This window comes from Polypterus senegalus, chromosome 5 (genome assembly GCF_016835505.1).
Source record: "Polypterus senegalus isolate Bchr_013 chromosome 5, ASM1683550v1, whole genome shotgun sequence".
Lineage (NCBI taxonomy): Eukaryota > Metazoa > Chordata > Cladistia > Polypteriformes > Polypteridae > Polypterus > Polypterus senegalus.
The window spans coordinates 183,032,477-183,056,028 of NC_053158.1; the positions used below are offsets into that span (position 1 = coordinate 183,032,477).

The window sequence follows — 23,552 nt, forward strand, 5'->3', positions numbered from 1 at the left end:
CTCAAATACTGAGGCAGCTGGGAGACGTGCTTCAGACCCATTTAACAGTGCCACCCAAGCCACAAAAGACAATGGCGTGATTTCAAATTCCTGCATTTTTCTCATCTGTTATGGAGTTCACCTACAGGCTGTGCCTTGTCTGAGAGAAAATAAACTCGACAAACTGGTCACGCTTCACAGCAAAACTCATGTTGTGCTGCCCTGAGGTTACCAAAAAGAGATGATTCAGATGGAATTTGCTTTTATTTTTTTATGGGTTGCACAATTCCTTTCAGCATGTTAAGCAAGTTATTTTTGGTCCTGTGGCTTTTCCTAAACAGAGCGCATTCTGTAATTTTAAAGTGGTATGACAGGACACAGCCAGATGGGCCATCTTCGGAGTGGAGATCTATTTAAAGGGCAGTTCATGGCGGGGCCAAGCCATGGCTCCTTTTTAACTTTAGGCGTTCCATACATCCCTGTTTTAATCACAACCCTGAAAATTACAGTTTCAATTGGTTTACTTGTGTTACAAAATAAGAGTCTGGTCAGTTGGTTCAATAATATATAGAAGGGAGAAGTCAAGACGGGCAAGGGCACAGTGGCACTCAGGTAGGCGAGCAGGGGCTGAGGAAGTTGAATGGGCAGGATAAGATCTCACTAATAACCTTAGACAGTTGGGTTTAGAGGCCACTAAAAAGCTTCAACCCAGGCAGCTATTTCTTCTTTTATTTAGCCCCATAAGCTGTTAGACAACATGGCATAAAATATTAAGAAAAGTAGAGATATTACTAACCCTGACCCTAACCCATCAATGTGACTTAAGTGAAAATAAAATTTGCCCCCAATAAAACCACTCAAGTAGACATTTTAAAGAATCTGTGCACTTAAGTATCAAAAGCACAAATAAATGTAGGCTCTCCCCCTGTTCATACAGTATATTCAGGTGACCCCCTCACTTTCTGCACACTTAATCGTATTGCAGACTTAATTTTAAAAGAATATACAGTATTTGCCATTTTTGCCCATCAATCTACACTCAATAACCCATAATGACAAAGTGGTTTGTAAGAGTTGTAAATGTATTAAAAATCAAAAACTTAATTCTCTCATTCACAGAAGTATTCAGACTCTTAAAACAGTACTATTGTATTTAGAAGCCCCTTCAGCAGCCATTACAGCTTTGATTTTCCTCAATAAGTCTTTACAAGCTTTGCACACCTGGATTTGGGCAGTTTATCCCATTCTTGCTGGCAGATTCTTTCAAGCTCCTAAAGAATGAGTGGGAAGTGTCTGTAAACTGCCATCTTCAGTTCTCTCCATAATTGTTCTATCGGGTAAGTCTGGGCTTTGGCTGGGACACTCAAGGACAGCCAGAGACTTGTCCTGGGGCCATTCAAGCATCGTCTTGGCTGAATGCCTCGGGTCATTGCTGTGCTAATGGGCAAACTGTTGCCCCAGATTGAGGTTTTGTGTGCTTCTTCAAGAACCTCTCTATATATGTTTGCATTCATTCTTCCCTCATTTCTGATGAGTCTACCTGTCCCTGCCACTAAGAAGCACCCCTGTAGCAAGATGCTGCCACACAAACACTTCATCAAAGGGATGGCATTATTTTGTCAGACATACTGGAGTTCTGTCCAAAGAATTCAATTTGATTCTCATCAGTTTAAAGAATCTTTATCTTCATACTCTCTGAATCTTTTAAATGCCATTTGGCAAACTCCAAGCACGCATTAGAAAATCTGCCATAAATATCTGATGGATGGACTGTTGCTGAGTTGGCTATCCTTCCAAAAGGTTCTTCCGTTTCAGCAGATGACCTCTGAAACTCTGGTAGCAGAAATATTGGGTTCCTGGTCACCTCCATGATCAAGGCCCTTCTTGCTCACTTACTCAGTTTGAGTGGGCAGCCATCCTCTAGGAAGAGTCCTGGTGGTTCCAAATTTCTAACATTTCAAAATTATTGATGCCACCATGCTCTTGGGAACACTCAAGGCTTCTGAAATAGTTGTATCCCCTTGCCGTCATAAATGCCACACCACAATTTGATCGTGGAAGTCTACAAAGAGTTCCTTGGACTTTATGGATTGTTTTTTGTCCTGATATCCAATCTGTATTGTGGGACCTTACATACACAGGTGTATGTGTGTGTGTCTTTCGAAATGATGTCCAGTCAAGTCAGTTTGCCACAAATGGACTTCAATCAGCTTCTAGGCACATCTCAAGGAGCCTGAATACATTTGGCACCAAAGGGTCTGAATACTTCTAAGAATGAGAGATTTCAATTTAGAGGACAAGAAGATATGGAAAAAGATGATCTGCTGTGGCAACCCCTAACAGGAGCAGCCGAAAGAAGAAGGTTTTTAATAAATATGCAAACCTTTATGACTAAAATATTTTCACTTTGACATTAGAGGTTATTGAGTGGAGATTGATGTGCAAAAATGGAAAATGTATCCATTTAAAATTAAATGTACAACACAAATAGTGTGCAGAAATTGAAGGTGTATAGATAGATAGATAGATAGATAGATAGATAGATAGATAGATAGATAGATAGATAGATAGATAGAGGGCATATAGACCAGCTACTCTATGATGACACACTTTTGAAGAAGGAAGTACAACAGACAGAATACTTTGATTTCCGAGCTGTTATGTTATTAATCAAATTTATTAATTTTAGTTAACTGTTTACATGGAACGTTTAAAATGACTATTTCAAATTACTGTTACAATATACATCACATTATTAGCCTTAAGAATATGCAAAAAAGATAAACTAAAGAAACTATGGTAACACTTTCGAACAGACTCTGCTGTAGAAGGGATTGTTCTGTATTCATTTGTGGATAATTAACATGTAGACAATTACAAACTGGCACCAAAAAGCACTAATACAGTTTGCCTCCTCGGACTTCATTTACTAATGTTTTATAATTTAGTAAATATATTGGGTTTAGTATTAAGGTGGCACGATGGAGTGGGGATAAGTGTTGCTGCCCAGCAAACATCCACTTAGTGGCACCATGTGGGTAAGCCATGGGTAATGTGTGTAGGGCAGTGTATGTTTGGGAAAACCCAATTAAATTCTGTACTGGCCCAATGTGGGGACTGCCACAAGGGACCCCTTAGCAAAGATCCCCTAGTGGCCCAAAGTGGGTTAATCACTGGCACTACAAGTTCAGTAAGTCCCTCAGTGGCCCAGTGATGGTTTGGTAATGCAGGCTGATGTAGTCACTACCCGGTGGTTTTCTGACTTTTTAATCCTGCAGATTAAGTAACACTGTGAATTTGCATTTGTAGTTGGCTTTAGATTTTGGCAGCAGAAATATAAATAACAATATGAATGTACAACAAAAAGCTGGACTAGTACCAATTAATGCAATGTCATTTTGTGTTTTGTAAGAATAAACAGTTTAAAGTCACATTACTGTGTTTTATTCCTTTTCTTATTAACAAATTGTAAATCTTTATAATTACATGTAATTTAATTGATAAATAAATACTAGAACACTATTAAAAAAGGGTAAAAACTATGGTTCATACCCCATGCCCTCCTTGTATGCAGTTTGTATGTTTTCTCTGTGTTCATGTTGCTTCCATCAGAGTGCTTTGGTTTCCTTCCACAGTCTAAAATAATACTGGATAGGTGGACATCCTTCCAGCCATTATCCAATTACTCCACACAGGGTGGACCCAGGAAGCGAACCCAGGTCTCTTAACTGCGAGGCAGCAGTGCCACCCACTGTACCCATTGCTTACTGGGATTGGCTCCAGGTGCCCAACAACGCTGTATAGGAGGGTATAGAAAAGAGATGGATGGACTAGTAAGGTATGGATTTTTTTTCAGGTTCATGACCAAAATTGGGCTCCCTGACTGTTTGCCTGCACCAGACCAGCGTTTTGGCCCAATGTTGTCCTGATGTCCAAATCCCATTTGTTGGCTCTCCACACAGGGCCTACACTGTGGCACAATGTCACTTTGTTGGCTGGGTGCCCTGTTCACAGATCCAGGGACCTGGCTTCATTAATTCATTGCTTGTGTGGCGTGAATGCGTGTTTTTTTATTCTGATACCCTAGCTTTCTTCACACATTCCTGATTGGTACAGATTATTTTATTTGTCAATTGTAAGTGGTGCGCGGGTGTGCCATCCAGGGTCGGTCCCTTTAATTTCCGCGATGTTACGGTTGTAAGACCTCACGATCGATTAAGTAGTGGATGGCATTACTGTTAATTTCCAAATACTGTATATTGATTACCTGCGTAGTTTATAGGAATATATAATATGTATTAACTGGATCAAATGCTAGTTTTAATAAATCCCATATTTGATTTTCATCAGAACGTCAAAACTTATGAGTAGAAACCGTCAAAAATCATCAATTAGTTAACGTAATGATAACTTGCTGAAGCTTAATGATAGTAACCAGATCGTAACCAAGCAGTTCTAAAGCCAACAGAGGCTGTTTATTTTTAATATAACTACCAAACCAATAGTATTACCAGAACACAACACCGAGCCCTTGTGACTCTGTCTCTCTGCGTACCACTCGCATAGCCTGCGCCTTTAACACACGCGGGTCTTTGAAAAGACGTCCATTGGTCGCCATGGCAGCACGCTGTAAACAAACGTGGACCGAAGCCAGTGTGAAAGTTAGAATTAAGGCTAACTGACGGTGGTACAGTAATGCATTTTCTGGCCATCCGTAACAAGCGTGACTGCGGGACACGTTGATCGATTTTGGCGAGATATTTCGGTAGAACTTGTTGAGATGTGCAGAATAAGAGGTGGGTTATGGGGGTGGGGTATAAAAATGAGAAGTGCCGGACTTCCAAACTGCTGCTGCCGCCTGTCACTATAGGAGTGTTTTGTGTAGCGTTGATCGTCGTGTCGCAAGCAGTTCCTGGCACAGGAAGCCACTAAGTCCTCGGGATACATCGAGCTGGCAGCAGCTTTCAGAATCACAACGGAAATGAAAATAAACCTACGTCAGCCTGCTGATACTAACATAGAACTTTTATGAAAGTGAACGCTGGCAAACTGGGTACCGAGGTGCTTGTAACGCGTAAGAAGTCGAGCTACAGCCCTGCCAGCCATGGAGTGGACCAGCCGAGCAGCATTTTGCTTTAAAAAGAGTGACGTATTTGTTTTCTTGGGACAGAAGTCTCCCGTTTAGCCAGTTATTGTCTGAGGTTGCTAAATTAAATTGTAAGGTGACATTGGGCTGTTGGAGCTACTGTAGCAAAATTGAACACATAGCACACATTTGAACACACAAATTAACCTGGGGCATCAAACCTGTCAAATAAAATGTCAGGATGAAGAAGTGCTAAATTCAAGTATCCAATGGGGAGTCAAATATTTCATAAAACAGTGCTCTAAAAAGCAAAAATCGTCTCTCAATAGTTTAAATGAATGCAGTGGCTCACCATGCCCAGGATGTATTTGTATAATAATAATGTTCTTTTTCTGAACAAAAATATAAAATACACATAGGTCTTTGCAAAAGCCAGAGATTTAAGGAGAGGCCTTGTGGTTTCTAAAACTTGTGCCCCAATTCAAGTGATTGCTGGTAGGTTGACATCTTTATTGGAGGCAACTTACAACATCTGAAATATACAACTGGTTACATTTCTTGTTGTTTTTGCAATCTGAGTACAGGCAGGTGAAGTGACATTGTCATGGTCTCACAGTGGGACCACTGCCTCAGGATTTGAGGTCCAAAGGATTAACCACTACACCAGACTGTCTTTCTAGGAGGAGCTGTCATGTTCACCCCACAATCCCAGAAGTTTCTGCTATGAATCAAATATGTGCTATGAGGTTAATTTATGAGTGTGTCCTGACAGATTGAACAGGTTAGCTTCTGTTGGGTTCGACTCTCCACGACATTGTACTGGAAGGCTTGGGATTGGAAAGTGAATGGACAAATTGTGCAATAGAAATTACTCTACCTGCACTGATTGATTGGAAAATAAGTGGATTTTAAAAACAAATCCTTATTTTTTTTCTATTTTTTTGTTAGTTTTGAGAATTACTGTATATTCCTGCAGTGTTTTATTTGAATATTATGCAATTCGTTAAATTGTCTTTCTATACTTTAGCATCCATTATAAGATTGTCTCCTGCTTTGTGCCCACTACTGCTGGGATGGGCACCAGCCTCTGTCACCCTGAATTGTATTAAGTGTTTTGGTAATAGTTTAATAGTTTAATGAATGGCTTAGAAAAGACTGGATTGTAAACATTTGTGCACAGAGCTAGTTTCATCAACTGAGAAAATGTCAGAGGCAGTAATATATTTTATCTGTATTTTACTTTGATTTTTCGAAGTTTTATTACACTAGAGAAAAAGATTATCAACATATGTAAAATGTTAAGGGCTGTCCATCTGTCACACAAAAACTTGCAAACCACTGGGTCTCGAACCCTGATCTTGGTCTCAATTGAGAACTTGTGCTGTGATGTGTACTCTTGTAGTATAAGTTGGAGTTGCCAGCTACCTCTGCAACATAATCAGAACTCGGCAGTGTGGGCATGTGCCATAAGGGACAGGAAAAGAACAGTGGTGACGTCCGCTGAGAGTGAAGCACATTGCACAAGCCAATCAGAGAAGCATCAGTTGTGGGCTACACAATGCCAGTTCAACAAACATGGACAGCAGCCTATGCAGACTGATGTCTGTGAACTACGCAACAGAAAGAAGGAAAAAGAACCTCATGAACCACATTTCTTTTGTAGAATGGAAGTCTGGGTTTTCCCTTATGCACAATAAAACACAGAAATGCTGGCAACCCAGGTCATTCCATAGGGTGCCTTACTATCTATAAATTATTGTTAAATTTAGTCTTAGCAGGCAGAAATGTTTTTGTGCTTTTTGATAACGGGTAGTAATTATTTAAATGTTAGTTATCAGATAATTAGAGAACAATCCCAACTTGAGTGTGACCAGATTTTCTACAGTTTAGTTTGTTGCATATTCTTAATTTAAATAATGTAATCTATATTGTAATGGTCATTTTTAAAATAGTCAGTGTAAAATTCTCTTGTAAATAGTTAATGAAAGTTGATAGACACAATTACTGTAATGACATAACAGCTCAAATATCAAAAGTATTCTATTAGTTGTACTTCCTTAAAAATTGTGTGATTATAGAATTAGCGTATCTATCTATCTATCTATCTATCTATCTATCTATCTATCTATCTATCTATCTATCTAAATATCGCCTTTCATCTCTCATCTACCTATTTATCTAACAAACTAAATAACTAACCTACTGGATTCTCTTCTTAGACCCAAACAACAAGGACCCATTCTAGACACAAATCACTTCATGGTTGGCCCTCCATTATACTGTAGAGCTCTATCATGTATATTCCCTGTAACTTAATATTTATATTATTTTCTTTTTTTGGCAGTTAGTGAAGTATTCTTGGGGAGTCAACTGTACTGAAAGCAGAACAATCTAGTTCCTGTGGTGCGAGGCCGTCTTCCTCTCTTCTCTCTATCTCACCCAAAAAGTGGATTGGACATTGTCTATCAAATCACGGTAAACAGGCCTTCACTTAATACGGGTCCATTCTGCTATCATTTTGTGAGACTGAAGCTTTTTTGTGTGCTGGTCAGATCACTAGTATAGCATTTATTTAATTAGAAAAGGCTTAGTACCTAATATAATTTTTTTTTAGCTGCTGCATTTGCTTTTTTCGTGTACCTAATGTATTCACAGGAATCTAATGTTTCCCTACATTCAACTGCAAAAAGTTGCAATTTCTAGCAGTAAAATATTGCAGGCTAATAATATATAATTTTGTGAAAAGAAATACAAGAAAATATTCTGTTAAAAATGATGTACTCCTTCTCAGTTGTGCTGCAGATGTATAAAGACATGCAAAAAATCATTTACAGGGGCAATGTTGCTCTAAATCAATAGGAATCTAGAATTTTACACAGCAGATTACTGAGTCATGTTTTGTTCTGATTGAGGGATTTTCTTTATGTTAGTGTAAAATGTGCACATGCGTAAAACATGTAAATCCACTGAAAACACAAACTTTACCCCCTGCTCACTTCGCTTGCTAACCCAAACACTTAGCGTCTCTGCCGCTCGCGTATGTGGATTTCACTTTCACCAAACAACAAATCTTTTATTTCTCGCAGATACACCTCCTCATTGGGAAGAAACACTACTTTTCCCTGATGGCAACATGAATTAGATGAACTACAAGTCTCCGACTTAAAGTTTAAATCCGAACAATATATTCAATCTCTTTTCTCTGTTCCGTTATTTCACCGAGTAATAATTTCCGTTTGTTTTCGCTAATGTGATCTTTACAATCATTTTTTTGAGACTTTCGAATTTTATTACTTTCATTATCTCTAACTTGCTCTGCATGTGTATCGCATCAATGTTTCAGAGCCTCTTTACGACGTTCCACTTTGTCATCTACTGTTTGTCTTTTATTTCTGGCCCCAGGCGTGGTTAAATCTCTTGGCACAAAGTCTCATCTCGCAGGACTTGAAAATATCTCTCTGAAAAAGTCATGTCTCGTCCCAGGATTTTTTTTATATAATAGAGAGATATACCCTATGATATAAATATAGAAAATAAGTCTAAGAAACAGTGAATTAGAGAGTTTGCCAGGAATGAAAGGAGCTGTAGAGAAAGTAACTGTGTGAGCCAGTCGACTTGTAACAGACAGAGGCTTTAAGTCTTGGAAAGCTGATAGAAAGACAGATATCTATAAATGGTACAGTCATGGAGGAAAACTGTCAAATTCTTTCACAGTTTCTTAGACACCTTTGGTGCGAATCAAGAATGGAGTGGCTGTATTTAGTGCTAGGAAAGAACAAGAGAGACTGACTGATCTAAGTTGACCACTGCGATCACAGACACACCATGTTTCCACATCGGCGCAGAGAAAACTGTACAGCCAATCCAAACAAAAAGTGTGGATAATGACTTACCATCAAGTATTTAGTCACTGCTTTATTTATGTTTTTGACTGATAGATCAAATCTGAAAGTTTGTGCCACTATAGGTGCAGGACATTACTAAAAGCTTGTAAAACATTTTGTGTGCATAAATGTGCATTCCTTATTTTTCCTGGACATTCCAGTCCTGCTATGTACCATTCACAGCCAAGGTTTTCTGAAATGTTTTTTTATTTTAAAATTTACATAGTACATTTGAGATTCAACAACTTTGCATAAAATAAATCAAATTTAATCTCGGGAGTGACATCCCATCTTGCCTTGCACCTCTCCAGTGAATGTTTTAGATTGTGTTTATATGGCTTGGTTATAATTGAATGTAATGTCTCTCTTACAGATGCTCCAGCAGTCTACTCCAAACAGCGGAGGCAGCTCTTTGGAGCCCTCCATGTACCGACACCGTCCTGCCTCAGAAGAAACTCAGGTGTGTCTGAACTGGAAGTAAATTGCAAATGTACCTTAATTACTGTAATGGTCTGCTTTGAGTCCATTGCCATCAGAACAGGTCCTGATTTCTGTACAACTGTACTAAGAAGTTTCTGGTAGGAGAGGAGCCACCGCTGTGGAGCAGTGATTAACACTGCTATCTCAAGTATCCAGCATTCAGGGTTTGAATCTCGCATACCGTTGTTGTTTTTGTGGAGCTTGCACATTCTGTCCACATCTACAACAACAACAACACTTATTTATATAGAATATTTTCATACAAAAAGTAGCTAAAAGTGTTTTACATACTGAAGAAAAGAAAAATAAAAGACAAAATAAGAAATTAAAATAAGACAACATTAGTTAACATAGGTGGGCGGCACGGTGGCGCAGAGGTGGCGCTGCTGCCTCGCAGTTAGGAGACCTTGGTTCACTTCCTGGGTGCTCCCTGCGTGGAGTTTGCATGTTCTCCCCGTGTCTGCGTGGGTTTCCTCCGGGCGCTCTGGTTTCCTCCCACAGTCCGAAGACATGCTGGTTAGGTGGATTGGCGATTTAAATTGGCCCTAGTGTGTGCTTGGTGTGTGTGTGTGTCCTGCGGTGGGTTGGCACCCTGCCCAGGATTGGTTCCTGCCTTGTGCCCTGTGTTGGCTGGGATTGGCTCCAGCAGACCCCCGTGACCCTGTGTTTGGATTCAGTGGGTTAGACAATGGATGGATGGATGGATAGTTAACATAGAAAAGGAGTAAGGTCTGATGGCCAGGGTGGACAGAAAAAAACAAAAAAAAAACTCCAGACAGCTGGAGAAAAAAAAAATAAAAAATCTGCAGGGGTTCCAGGGCACGGGACTGCCCAATCCCCTCTGGGCATTCTACCTGACATAAATGAAATAGTCCTCTTTGTAGTTAGGGTTCTCACGGAGTCACTTAATGTTGATGTTGAAAAGTCATACAGACTTATGGCTTTTAATTTATCCATCATTGTTGGAACATCACGGTGCTTTGACTAGATGGTGGAAACAGAAAGGAAACAGAAGAGAGAGTAGAGGTTAGTACAGATTTTAGAGCCACCATGAATAGTTATTATAATGAGTTGGAGATATAGAGCATCAGGATTTTGATTATAGTGAAATTATGAAAAGGCCATGTTAAAGTAATGTGTTTTCAGCAGTTTTTTAAAGTGCTGCACCGTATCAGCCTGGCGAATTCCTATTGGCAGGCTATTCCAGATTTTAGGTGCATAGCAGCAGAAGGCCGCCTCACCACTTCTTTTAAGTTTTGTTCTTGGAATTCTAAGGAGACACTCATTTGAGGATCTGAGGTTACGATTTGGAATATAAGGTGTCAGACATTCTAATATATAAGATGGGGAGAGATTATTTAAGGCTTTATAAACCATAAGCAGAATTTTAAAGTCAATCCTGAATGACACAGGTAACCAGTGTAGCGACATCAAAACTGGAGAAATGTGTTCAGATTTTCTTTTCCTAGTTAGGATTCTAGCAGCTGCATTCTGCACTACTTGCAAACGATTTATGTCTTTTTTGGGTAGTCCTGAGAGGAGTGCGTTACAGTAATCTAGTCAACTGAAAACAAAAGTGTGAACTAATTTCTCAGCATCTTTCAGTGATATAAGAGGTCTAACCTTTGCTATGTTTCTTAAGTGAAAAAATGTTGTCCTAGTGATCTGATTAATATGCGATTTAAAATTCAGATTACAGTCAACAGTTACCCCTAAGCTTTTTACCTCCGTCTTGACTTTTAATCCTAATGTATCCAGTTTATTTCTAATAGCCTCATTGTATCCATTATTGCTAATCACTAAGATTTCAGTTTTCTCTTTATTTAACTTGAGAAAGTTACTATTCATCCATTCTGAGATACAAGTCGGACATTGTGTTAGTGAATCAAGAGAATCAGGGTCATCAGGTGCTATTGATAAATACAGCTGTGTGTCATCAGCATAGCTGTGGTAGCTCACGTTGTGCCCTGAGATAATCTGACGTAATGGAAGCATGTAGATTGAGAAGAGCAGCGGACCCAGGATAGAGCCTTGTGGAACACCATATTGGATATCATGTGTCTTACAGTATGTGGATGATCCTTCAGGTAAATTAGATTAACACAGCATAGGTGTGTGCATTAGTGGGCCCAGCAGTATACTGTACTGGCATCTTGTCCTGAGTTTTTTCCTGAATGTTTCAAATGCTGTTGGGATAGGCCACAGCCCCTCACAAACCTTTATTGGAATAAGCAGGTTTGAGAATGTTAGTATATGTCACAGTATGTTATAAACTCTTTTACTTTCTAAAAAGAATATAAAAAACACTTTACAGTTATTCACATATATTATCTACTATATAATGAAACACTAAACTCTGTGTGTCCAGTCCCTTAACTTCCAAATGCGACTTGATGTCCCTCATTGATGAATGTCAGTGCCCTCTGAAAGTATTCAGATCCCTTCACTTTTTTTCACATTTTGCAAAGTTGCAGCTTTACAATAAAATAATTTCAATTATTTTTTCCCCCTCACATCAAACAGCACTCAGTGCATCGGCATGGCTTTGACCTCATGGCTTAGGCTTTTCCCTACTGTGAGACCTTGTTGTTTGATGAAAGAACAATTTTAATACAAAGCTGCAATATATCAAAATGTGAAGAAAAGTGAAGGGTCGTGAATAAATTCTGAAGACACTGTACGAGGTGCGGCAGAAAAGTAATGAGACTGATTTTTTATTTACCAAAGTTTTTATTTTTTTCAAACATCAATGTTATCCCCTTCAAAGTAGTTCCCTTGGGCAGCTACACACCGATGGAGACGTTGTTCCCACTGTTGGTAGCAGCGCTGGAAGTCTTCAACCGGTATGGTCTTCAGCATGTCCGTTACACTCTTTTGGATGTTTTCTAAAGTCCCGAAATGACGTCCTTTGAGGACATTTTTTAGTTTAGGAAAAAGGAAAAAGCCACACGGACTGAGGTCAGGTGAATAAGGGGGCTGAGGAACCACAGGAATGCGTTTTTTCAATTGTCCTTCTGCTCAATTGTGAGGTTTTTCGGCACCATTTTGGCACAGACCTTTCACATGTGCAAATGTTCAGTCAAAATTTGATGAACGGTAAATCTGTTCAAATTTAATTGTTCACTCAACATTCCTAATGTTAAACGACGGTCTGATCTCACAAGAGTGTTCACACGTTCGATGTTTTCATTGGTTTTCGAAGTTGAAGGCCTCCCTGAAAAACTTGAGCTCGTGATAAAGGATGTTCCCCATAGGCCTGTTTTAACTTTTCAAACGTCACACTTGCTGATTCTCCAAGCTTAACACAAAATTTAATGGCACAACGTTGCTCCAAATTCCGCTGTTACATTTTGCGTGACGCACAACCAAAAACACAACTTCGCTAATAGCAGTCACAAAAATCACGTAGTTAACGGAAGGAGTTGAAACTCGCACTGAGCTATGGAAGGGTACTGATACACGTGCTCTATCAAGGACAACAGCGCAGCGTTGCCAGATCGCTTGCAGTGTTGCCAGTCTCATTACTTTTCTGCCACACCTCGTATGTCCTGGTGACACCTGAGGTCAGGTTTACTTGCTTGAATGTCATCAGATCCTTTCCTTGTTCTCATTTAATGAGAAGTCAAGCAAAATTATACCTTTTTATTGGTTAACCAAGATAACACAATAAGTGCTAATGGATCATATGCTTGTCACACTACCTCAGAGAATCCTCTACTCACATTTCCAATCTTTGTGTCCCTCTCCTTCTTTTCTTCCACATGCTAGTCAAACTCTGTCCTTGCCAGCTGACCCTTTTCTTGAGTTTGCCTACCATCTCTTAGCTCCAGTGATACTGGAGGGCAGTGGCCTTTAAACCCCAGGCAGAGATTACTCCTGGCAACCCCATCACAAATTCTAGGGCCATCCCAGCAAAGCTCCTTCTCTCTGGTGTAGCCACCTAAGCCTCCACTCCTGATCAAAGGGTAAAAGAGGTTTTGAAAATGAATGTATGGATAGTAGTGTGCAGTGAGCTTTTCCTAGAAAGTTGCTTTTCTTTCTGTATCTGATTTGCATTAGGGACCTACGTTGTCTTTGTGTTGTGCCCTGAAATAGATGGGCATCTCATTATGTTTGTCCCAGCAAGGACACACAGAGTTCGTCAATTTTGTGAGGCTGAAGTGGGGAGTTAAAGAGATTAGTATTTTGTGTTTTAATACTATATTTACTTTACTTTTCATTCAAACACACATGCTTTTGTAAACTTGTCTTCCTAATTTGTATTTGTTTGGATTTTCCAGGATATTTCTCATTTGTTGGCCTGCATCTTTAAGGAGCTGTACACTGCCGATGTAATCGGGAAGGACGTTCTTGCCAATCTTGAGAAATCAAAGGGAGGAGAGGACACCTATCTTATGAATTATGTCGAGGAGCTTAAGAAGGTAACTTACAATCAGTCAGTGATGGAGCTCATGAACTGCCACTCTCCTATTTAATGTATAACTAAACTGACTTTATTATTTTAACTACTATTTAAATGACTTTATTATTTTAGTCTTATTTTGGATAAGTCTGTTATTGTCATAGACACTGTGGTAGGGCATGCCAATGGCAAAATAAATAGCTCAGCATTTCACATCCTCACACGTACACTACCAGTCAAAAGTTTAGACACAGCCACACATGCTTATGTTTTTCATAGAAATATAATAAAATTGTACAGTAACATGAGTTAAATGTTTAAGATTATAGGAACACAATTCATTAAATTACCCAGCATTTTACAGCTTCCACTTTTGAAATCTAATCAAGCGCAGATTCTACAACCATTCATCCCTTACTGAACCAGCATATCCAGTTTAGGGTGAGAACCGTTAAAGCATTTCTTGGCAGCATCACATGCAACAAATGGAGCAACCCTGGAGAGGACCCCAATTCAGCACAGGCACACCGATTCACACACTCGCACTCATTCATACACAGCCAGTCGTGGTGCTGGATAATTATAATCATAAAACTATTTTAAGGAGGATTTTGACTCAAAAATATATTTGTCAAAACATTTAAGACTATATCTCTCTATTAAAAAAAAAATCTTGGGACAAGACGAGACTTTTTTTCCAGCGACGAAACGTGATCTTTTCAAGAGAGACAGAGAGACACTTTCACGTCCTGGAAGACGGACAAGTCACGTCCTACTTACAACCATTTTCAAACAAGACCACAGTCATCTAACTTCTCAGTTGTTGGAATACTTTTGGCAGACACACATCCTGTGCTCTCAGCTCTTAAAAATTTTATACGTTCTAGATGACACGTCAACGACTAAGAGAAGAAGAAAGAGCAGTGCTTCAAAAAGAGACCCAAAGAGTTGGAGAAGAAAGAATGCAAAAAAGAACAAAAATAATCTATGTGCAAATTCGGAGAGATTTAACCACACCAGGGGCCGGAAAAAGACAAAGTAGAACGTTGTAAAGAATTCAAAAATGCTGGCGCGATACACATGCAGAGCAGATTAGAGATAATGTAAGTAGGAGAATTCAAAAGTCTCAAAAAAAAAGAATCGGTGAAATAACGGAACAGTGAATAGAGATTGAATAGTGTTTGAGGTTATCTGGGGGAGAAGAGAGACAACGCAGTGAGATAAAAGTACAGGTGCTGTACAGGCTTTTAAACATTTGAAGAAGCGCACGAGATGCAGATCACGTGGCACGGCAGCAGCAGCAAGCCAACAGCTGATCGAGCAAAGAGGAGGTAAAAAAAAACAACTATTTGTTTTCCATTGTATCACCATTTAAGAGGAGCGACCACGTCTCCTTGGGGTGCATTCAGCCCCCCTCTTCACAACAGCGCATACCGCTGGCAAGGGAAGGGGTTGGCAAGCGAAGCTAGCAGGGGGCGAAGCCCCCTAGTCACATATATTATAATTAGGCCTTGCACACATCTGCTTACCACATACAAGTCTTGGACACACCCAGAAATTTTCGTGTTTTTGATAGAAGTTGACGCTTTTGTTATCAAGATACCGTTAAACTGATTTAAAAATACACCCAAGACATTAGTAGTGTTGCAAATGGTTATTTCTGTTTGAATTGACTAATTTTTAATTTAATTATTCACATACGACTGCAAAGTCTCATTTTCAGCAGCCATTCCTTTAGCATCCTAATGGTCAACACCCTTAGCTTTTCCTTAGTCATTTTAAATGCTAATTGGTTATTAGAGAAACATTGGTAGTTGCATCAGCACACTGAAAACTGTTAATCTTGTGATGATTGAGTGAAATTTCCCAAAAATATTTGGGGTGCCAGCCGGGCCACCCCATTTAATATCTTCTTCCCAACCAATTAAATAAAAAGGCGCACAGGGGCGCTAGAACACAAATTATTTTTTGGATCATCTAACTAGGTGTTCTGTCCTGATGTGAGTCTGGGTCTAAGTGAGACACCACCTTCCAGGGATAGGTTTGTTTTTCTAAGTTTCCAACTGGGAGTGGTGGGATTTGATGGGGGCGTGGTCAGTCGGCTTCTTGGGTTGACTTCTCTGTGCTATGGATGGAAGTGACAAGACAGCAACAATGCCCCCTCTCGCCCTCAAGTGATACCGCATACCTGATCATAGCTAGCAAGCTGATCCTCAGACATGTACGTGTGACAATCTGTTTACTTGAGTTGCAAGATACTGGCATTACAGGCCCTCGTTTGGTTTCATTGTTAAATGCGCACCAAAAACCAGTGTCATCTGCAACAGAAAAAAGACGACTGCAGAATGCTGACCATAATACGCTTTTCCAGTCATCTTCCTTCCAATGTCTGTGTTGTTTTGCCAATTTTAATCTTTTCTTTTTATTTGCCAGTTTCAGGTATGGCTTTTTCTTTGAAACTCTGCCACTAAGGCCAGCATCCCAGAGTTGTCCTTTTACTGTTACAGATGATACTGGTGTTTGGCATGTAATTAAGGAAGAGGCCAATTGAGGACCTGTAAGGTGTCTGTTTCTCGTACTATACTCTCTGATGTCCTTATCCTTTCCTTTCTTTTTCTATACTGGTTACACCCAGTTTGCCTTCTTCACTGAAGACAGTAATAGACACCTTTGTACGAAATCTTCAGTTTCATGGCAGTCTGTCACATGGAGTAACCTTCATTCTGCAAAAAAAAAAACAAAAAAAAACAATAGACTAAGATGTTTCTTTAGAAAGTTATTTCATTTTGTCCAATTGAGAACCTCAGCACTTAGTATTTTTTTTATACATTGGGTGCCAGGAAGAATCTGGATTTAACAACCAAGAGATCTGGTTAAAGCAGATACGCTGCCAGCTTTGAATACATTTCTGAAACAGATATTTGTTAAAACTTTTTTTTTTTTTTGCAAAAATGATCATACTACTATGTCGTCAATAATTTTGCTCACAAAAATACTGTATAAACTCCATTCAAGTTCGGAAATTACTTGCAAATTGTGTTCTATCGTATTCAACATGTAAATCATGAATCCAATATTGCACAGGGAAAGGTGACTACAATGTTTAATTAAACAAATAAAAGAAATGGAGAGGAGATTTTTTGCTAATTTAAACTGTTAATAAGATAACAAATATATTGTTATACTAGGGGGCTTTGCCCCTTGTTTGCTTTGCTCACCTACCCCAACCACCAAAGCCAGCCAGTTCGTGTCTCTGCCACTCGCGTTGTGAAGAGGGGGGCTGAACACACGCTAAGGAGATGCGGTTGCTCCTCTGAAACCCCCTTTTAAACGGTGAAACAATGGGAAACAAATACATTTTTGTTTACCTCCTCTTTGCACGATCAGTTGCTAGCTTGCTGCTGTGCTGCGTGATCTGCATGTCGCGCAGCACTTCGAACATTTAAAAGCCTGTACAGCGGCTGTCCTTTTGTCTCACTGCCTTGTCTCACGGGACATTAAAGTGTCTCCGAGAAGGTCACGTCTCGTCTCCTTCTAAGGTTTTTTTTTTTATAATAGAGAGATAATAAAGTTGTAAGTTCTGAATCTGTTGCTCATATTGTAGGAAGAGTGCTGCTGATTACAACCCCAAATAAGAAAAAGATGGGATGGCTGGTAAAATGCAAAAAAAAAAACCAGTGATTCTTAAATTTAAATTTACTTTGACTTTTATGTCATCACAGACAGTATGAAGCCAGGATGTTTCATGTTTTGTCTGGTCAGCTTCATTTAATTTGCTAATAAACATAACACATTCAGAAAAAGTTGGGACAAGCAAATTAGGGCCAGTAATGAGGTGAAATAATGATGTGATTTCAAACAGGTGATGTCAACAGATGATTGTTATCATGATTTGATACAAAAGCAGTATCTATGAAAGGCTGAGTCTTTGAGTAGCAAAGATGGACAGAGGATCTCCAGTTTGTCAACAAATGTGTGACAAAATTATTGAAATATTTAAAAACAATGTTTCTCAAAGAAAGATTGGAAGGGATTTGACTATTTCTCCCTCGATTCAAACGGTTCATGGAATCTGGAGGAATTTCAGTGCATAAAGAGCAAGGGTGCAAGCCTAAGCTGAATACCCATGACCTCTGATCACACAGACGGCACTGCATCAGGAACTATCATTCATCAACAACTGATATAACCACATGGGCGAGGGATTACTTTGGCAAACCTGCGGAGTTTCATTCACAAATGCCACTTAAAAAGTCTTATGTAACCTTCATTCTGAAGTGGCATCAACTTCTCTGGGCTCAAAGGCATCTGGAATGAACATTCACACTGTGAAATGTGTATATTATGATCAAACGATTCGTTATTCCAGATCTTTCTTTGGAAGAAATGGGACATTGTGTACTCTGGACAAAAGACAAAAATGACCATCCAGACCATTATCAGCAATGAGTCCAAAAGCCAGGGTCTATCATGGTATGGGATTGTCAGTGCCCTTGGCAAAGGTAAGTTATACTTCTGTGATGGCAGCATTAATGCAGAAAAGTACATTGAGATCTTAGAGCAACATATGCTGCCTTCAAGACGACATCTTTTCCAGGGATGTCTATGCATTTTTCAACAAGACAATGCAAAACCACACTCTACACACATTACAAAGGCTTGACTGTGGAAGAAGAGGGTCTGGGTACTGGACTGGCCTGCCTGCAGTTCTCGCCTGTCCCCAGTTGAGAATGTGTGGAGAAGTTTGAAAAGAAAGATGTGACAACGACAACCTGTTGCACACCTTAAGACGTGTTTGCAGGAAGAATGGGACATAATAATACCTGAAATGCTTCATCACTTGGTTTGTGAGAAGGAATGGCAACATTACATAATGGTGAATGATTTACTGTCCCAACCTTTTTTGGCCTGAAATGCAAGAATGGGAGAAATGAAATGAAGTCGACCAGACTTCTGTGTTTTTCTTCTGTTTGTACTTTCCATTCCATCCCAAATTTTTCTGATTTGGGGTTATATATCTGCTCTACAGCACTGCACTTTAAGTATTTTTTAAATTATAATTTCTTTTTGTAGATTTTTTTTTGTATTTTGGTGGTACTTAATAACATCTACTTTATTTAACTTGTTTTTCATGGTTGTCTCATGTCATATGCTGCTTTAGTATAAGCACACTTGCCATACTTTGGCTGTAAAGTAAGAAGTCTGGCTTGAAATGGTACAGTCATTTGAGCCAAAACACTTCAAAATGGATCTTGTGTGGTTATGCAACCACTTTAAAGATCACTGCTTTTATAAAGTCTACATATTCTTCCTGTGTCTGTGGGTTTTCCTATGGCTTTACCTAAATGAACAGTTTGTTTCATGAACAATCATTGGTGATTGCTAAATGTCAGTAAACAACAGGACAACTTTAGCAGAACAATGCTCAAATCTATTTCAATCATTGCTCATATGTACTGTATTTGAAGGAGAAGGCAGGTCTAAATGATAGATATGAAAACATACAACCCGAATGATTCAGATCAGAGACACATAACAAGCTTCGTATCAGGTGGCTGTAGCTTTGGTTATTACAGTCATTGTTTTCCTAAACCAGGTGTGATACTTGGGAGCGAAGTGGCAGTTTGTAGGTGGCAAAGTTTGACCGAGTGGTCTTCTCTTTATCAGTTGTTTCTCTCTCTCCTCCCAGTCTTGACAGATGCCCTCCTCTTCTTCTTCTTGTTCTTCTTCTTCTTAAATTGGCAAACCAACTTAAGGTGCATTACCGCCACCAGCTGGACTAGAGTGTGATGCGGAAATGGAAAAAAAAAACTATGACTAGAAATACCTATATTTTCCAATTAAATGCTTTCTAATAACCCTACAGTGTCTAAATAACAGAATATGGATCTCTGGATTAATTTAAACTCCTCTCCATCTCTATATATAATCTTCATTTGGATCTTGATCTTTGTTTGTCCGCGAATGAATTAGAAGAAGAAGCACTAGATGGCAGTAGAGAGACAGCTAAAACATAGGCATTGCATTAAGAATCTCCTCCAGGCTTATACTACTGAAGACTGTAGTACTCCAGTCACACCTCAAAACACAGACATTCAAACGAAACAAATTGTTGTGCTTTAAATTAACTAAAGAGATCTTCATTTAGATCTTGATCTTTGTTAGTCCGCGAATTCCACGTATGCGTATACCACCTTCCAGTTTAGTACGTTGTTGATACTCACGGATGTCAACAATGTGCCGGAATAACGAAAGGGGTGGTGGACAGTGTTACGCTGGTTAGCTCCTGAGGCCTGGTTTGAGAATGAGATTGCCGAAAATAAAAGGTTCATGCCTGCGTAACATATGAATGAAAGAAAGACAGTGGGTAAAATGAATGACAACGTAACAGTACGTTCCGGAAATTATTATTGTCACGTTGTAGCCAGCGAGTGCTGCGCATCTCACAGTTGTACCGTGCCTTGCTCACATGTCAGTGAAGTGATCCCTATTTATGCTTTAAAGAGCCTGGATACCTATCTGTCCCCCTTTTATAACCATTGCTCCGTGTATATTGCCTTACTCTTTGGATTGCCTCAAAGCAACCTGCGAGATTGGAGAAAGGTTGAGAAGACATCGTGAGAGGAAACGATAGCGTCGTGAAAACGAGACGGACTGTGAACAGACAGAAGCAGAAATGCTCCTACACCACCATATAATTATGATTCGGACAGTGATTACAAGTAGGCTGTTCCTATCGAATCAATGTCCAAGGGTTTTCTTTTGTAATTTTGTTTCCATTATAAAAAATCATAATGCTGTGCGACGGAGGGCCCAGTTCACGACTGGCAGCCGCTTTTAAACAGGGAGCCCTTCACAGACAACTTTAACACGTGCAACGTAGTTGGGCGCACATGACTAATACCTTAATAATTGTTCTAACGTGAAATTACCCATTCCCAGGGATTTACAGTATTGAACTTGTATTTTATACACCTCACAACCTAATAAAATGTGCTGTACTGTCTGTAATTGATTACACAATATGCATACTCCAGACTGATGCTGTCCAGAATAATGTGCTTTTTAAAATCTTTTGCATTTACAGCGTCTTTTGTCTGACCCTTTTGATAATAAAAACTCTGCCTTATGTAAGATAGTGCTATCAGTCAAGGTTTGGGACAACCAATAAGTTCCCATGGTCTGGAAGTTACTTTTGGCTAGACATGAAACATGTTCATTTTGAAGTCCCAAGCCTCCATTTTACATATTCTTACAAGCATACACACACACTGGTCACTTTATCTAAGCTTAAACATATAGATTCTAATAAACAATGACACTCTTTAACAATTTATACTTATTTTTCCAAGAATGCTTATGTCTATTTTGCACACACCCCATAATTGTATCTACTTCCAAAATTTGACAATCTTGGAAAACTACCTCATGAATATTAATGATCTAATGACAGAATATTTTGATAACAGAATGTCACTTTATAGTCTTGGTCAAACAGTTTAACAGCCATTATCTAACTAATTCTAAAATAAAAACCCACTAAAATAAAACATAAATATTTTGAGTCGTATTTAGCATAAAAGCACAATTTTCAAACAGCATTACAGGATAGATGCTTGTATGTTGAGTTTGGATCCCTATATATAAAGTTAACAGTGATTGCTTTTAAATATTTTCTTGCGATTCTTTTTATGCTATTCTGGGATGTAATCTGTAAACTGTAATTTTCTGTCTAGTCAGCCTTTTGTAATGTAAAATTCACTCATGAAGATAGCACAAATTACTAAGAAAGGAGGGATTGTAATTTAAAGTTATGCATTTTTGCAATATCCATTAAAGTATTTAAACCTGTGTTTAAGCTTACTGTATATCTTTGGAGTTGTTCCTGGGCTTATCTGTTGATCCATCAGATCCATTCAGAGTACAAGAGAAGAACAGGAGAAGCAGACATGCTGGAGCAGCACATCATCCAGGCCCGAGCTCGAGCAGCTGCAGACGAGGAGAGGGAACTGCAAAGGAGGAAAGACGAAGCAGGAGACATGTATGAGCTGCTGTCCCTACCACTGGGTATGAAGTCATTAGCATTGTCCTTTCTGAATATACACAACTGAAGAAAATCAACCCCACACTTAATAAAGACCCGTGTCATGATATACATGCCAAAATTCTCCAAATAACACTGAGACACTTTGGCAGGCTGAAACAAATCTAATGTCACAAATTGTTCATTTTATTCTGTTTACTTTTAAATCCAGTGTTAATGTGATTGCATGTGCAGTGATTATGGGTCCCTTAAAGAATGGAGGTGCAGAACAGACCACACATGCTAGATTATTTGATTCCTCATTTGCCATTGACCATATTAAAGATGTTCTCTTTATTTTTGGTGGGAATTACTTCACTTTTTGCAGTCCACTCAGATACATGCAGGATTTTAAGGGTAGATTATCCCAGGATGAAAACTGCAAATACTGTGCCTTGCAAACTTTGTCATATGTAAAGCTGATTAAAGGTTCAGGCATGGAGAAGCATTACTATGGAAAGATGTGTGACAGAGCTTGTACATCTTATATGGTGATGATATTTTGTAAGCTGACACATACTGGTGGGACAAAGCTAAGGTTAATTCTTTAATATCATGCAAGTGCTTGTGAAGACAACATAAATGAATCGTCTGTTAAATATTGTAGTGCCATGTATTGATGGATTCTTCCTTTTTACATCACTCTTTTAGGTATACTCACTGTTGCTGCACTAGTTGAAAATCATATTTAACTCTGGTAGGCTTGCTTTTTTTTCAGCTGGCACTGAAGCCAGTCATTGGCTGGAATGCCAGCTCTTTCTGTTGGTGGTTCACCCCCAGGTTGATTCACTATTCAGTAGCCTTACATAGCTCTCCATCCAAGTCAAGTTACCCAGTAACAACTTCTAATTCTTTTTAGTGGCAGACAAGCTCTTCAAAACAACTGACTGTTCTTCTCTTCTGCTGAGGTCATGATGCCTGTGATGAGGGCACATCAACAGGGATTTTGAGTACTGTGATGTCATGGTCCGCAGCAGGGATGTTGAGTGCTGTGCTATCATGTGGTGCAACATGGGTATTAATCTCTGCTGTTCTGTGTGCTGATATGTCCATCACATATGGGCAGACAAACTTCTTGTCTTTTGGCTGTCTTACTTATGTGCAAATGCCATTCATGATTCAGCTTTGAAACTCTCCCTCCATAAGTACTTTTAACACCTCTATAATTGGCCTTGTCCTTTCCGTTTCACATTGAACACTTCAAGTCAGTAGCAACTCAATCTGCCACACTTTTCCCCACCCACGAGGCTGAAGCTCTACAGACACCCACATGTCCAGGTCAATGGACCTCAGCAGATAGAGAAGCGGACAAGACCTACAGAGGTAGCGGACTTTTAGCTGTCTTCTTGTACTGATCGTTCAAGAGGTAATCCAAATCCTAGATCTCAGCCGCTAGATTGTCAAGCAACTCCTCAGAAGTGACCAGGGGCCTCATGTATAAACGGTGCGTACGCACAGAAATGTTGCGTAAGAACTTTTCCACGTTCAAATCGCGATGTATAAAACCTACACTTGGCGTAAAGCCACGCACTTTTCCACGGTACCTCATGCCTTGTCGTACGCAAGTTCTCCGCTCGGTTTTGCAAACTGGCGGCACCCAGCGTCAAAGCAATGGTACTGTTCCTGTGTGGTTACTCA

General features: G+C 39.4%; 1 protein-coding gene across 3 annotated transcripts in view; it reads left to right on the forward strand.

Annotated features, from left to right (window-relative positions):
• Positions 1–4,630: 4,630 nt before the first annotated feature.
• Positions 4,631–23,552, forward strand: part of dlec1 (DLEC1 cilia and flagella associated protein) — a 124,769-nt gene continuing 105,847 nt past the window's right edge. For 2 of the 3 annotated variants that reach the window (XM_039753705.1, XM_039753707.1), the window contains exons 1-5: positions 4,631–4,775; positions 7,410–7,540; positions 9,323–9,409; positions 13,710–13,850; positions 21,742–21,898. In XM_039753705.1, coding sequence (XP_039609639.1) covers positions 9,323–9,409; positions 13,710–13,850; positions 21,742–21,898 — 385 coding nt within the window. In that variant the 5' untranslated portion in view covers positions 4,631–4,775; positions 7,410–7,540. Of the gene's footprint in view, positions 4,776–6,765; positions 6,787–7,409; positions 7,541–9,322; positions 9,410–13,709; positions 13,851–21,741; positions 21,899–23,552 lie in introns of those variants that run through there. The other variant, XM_039753706.1, reaches the window with a different exon arrangement.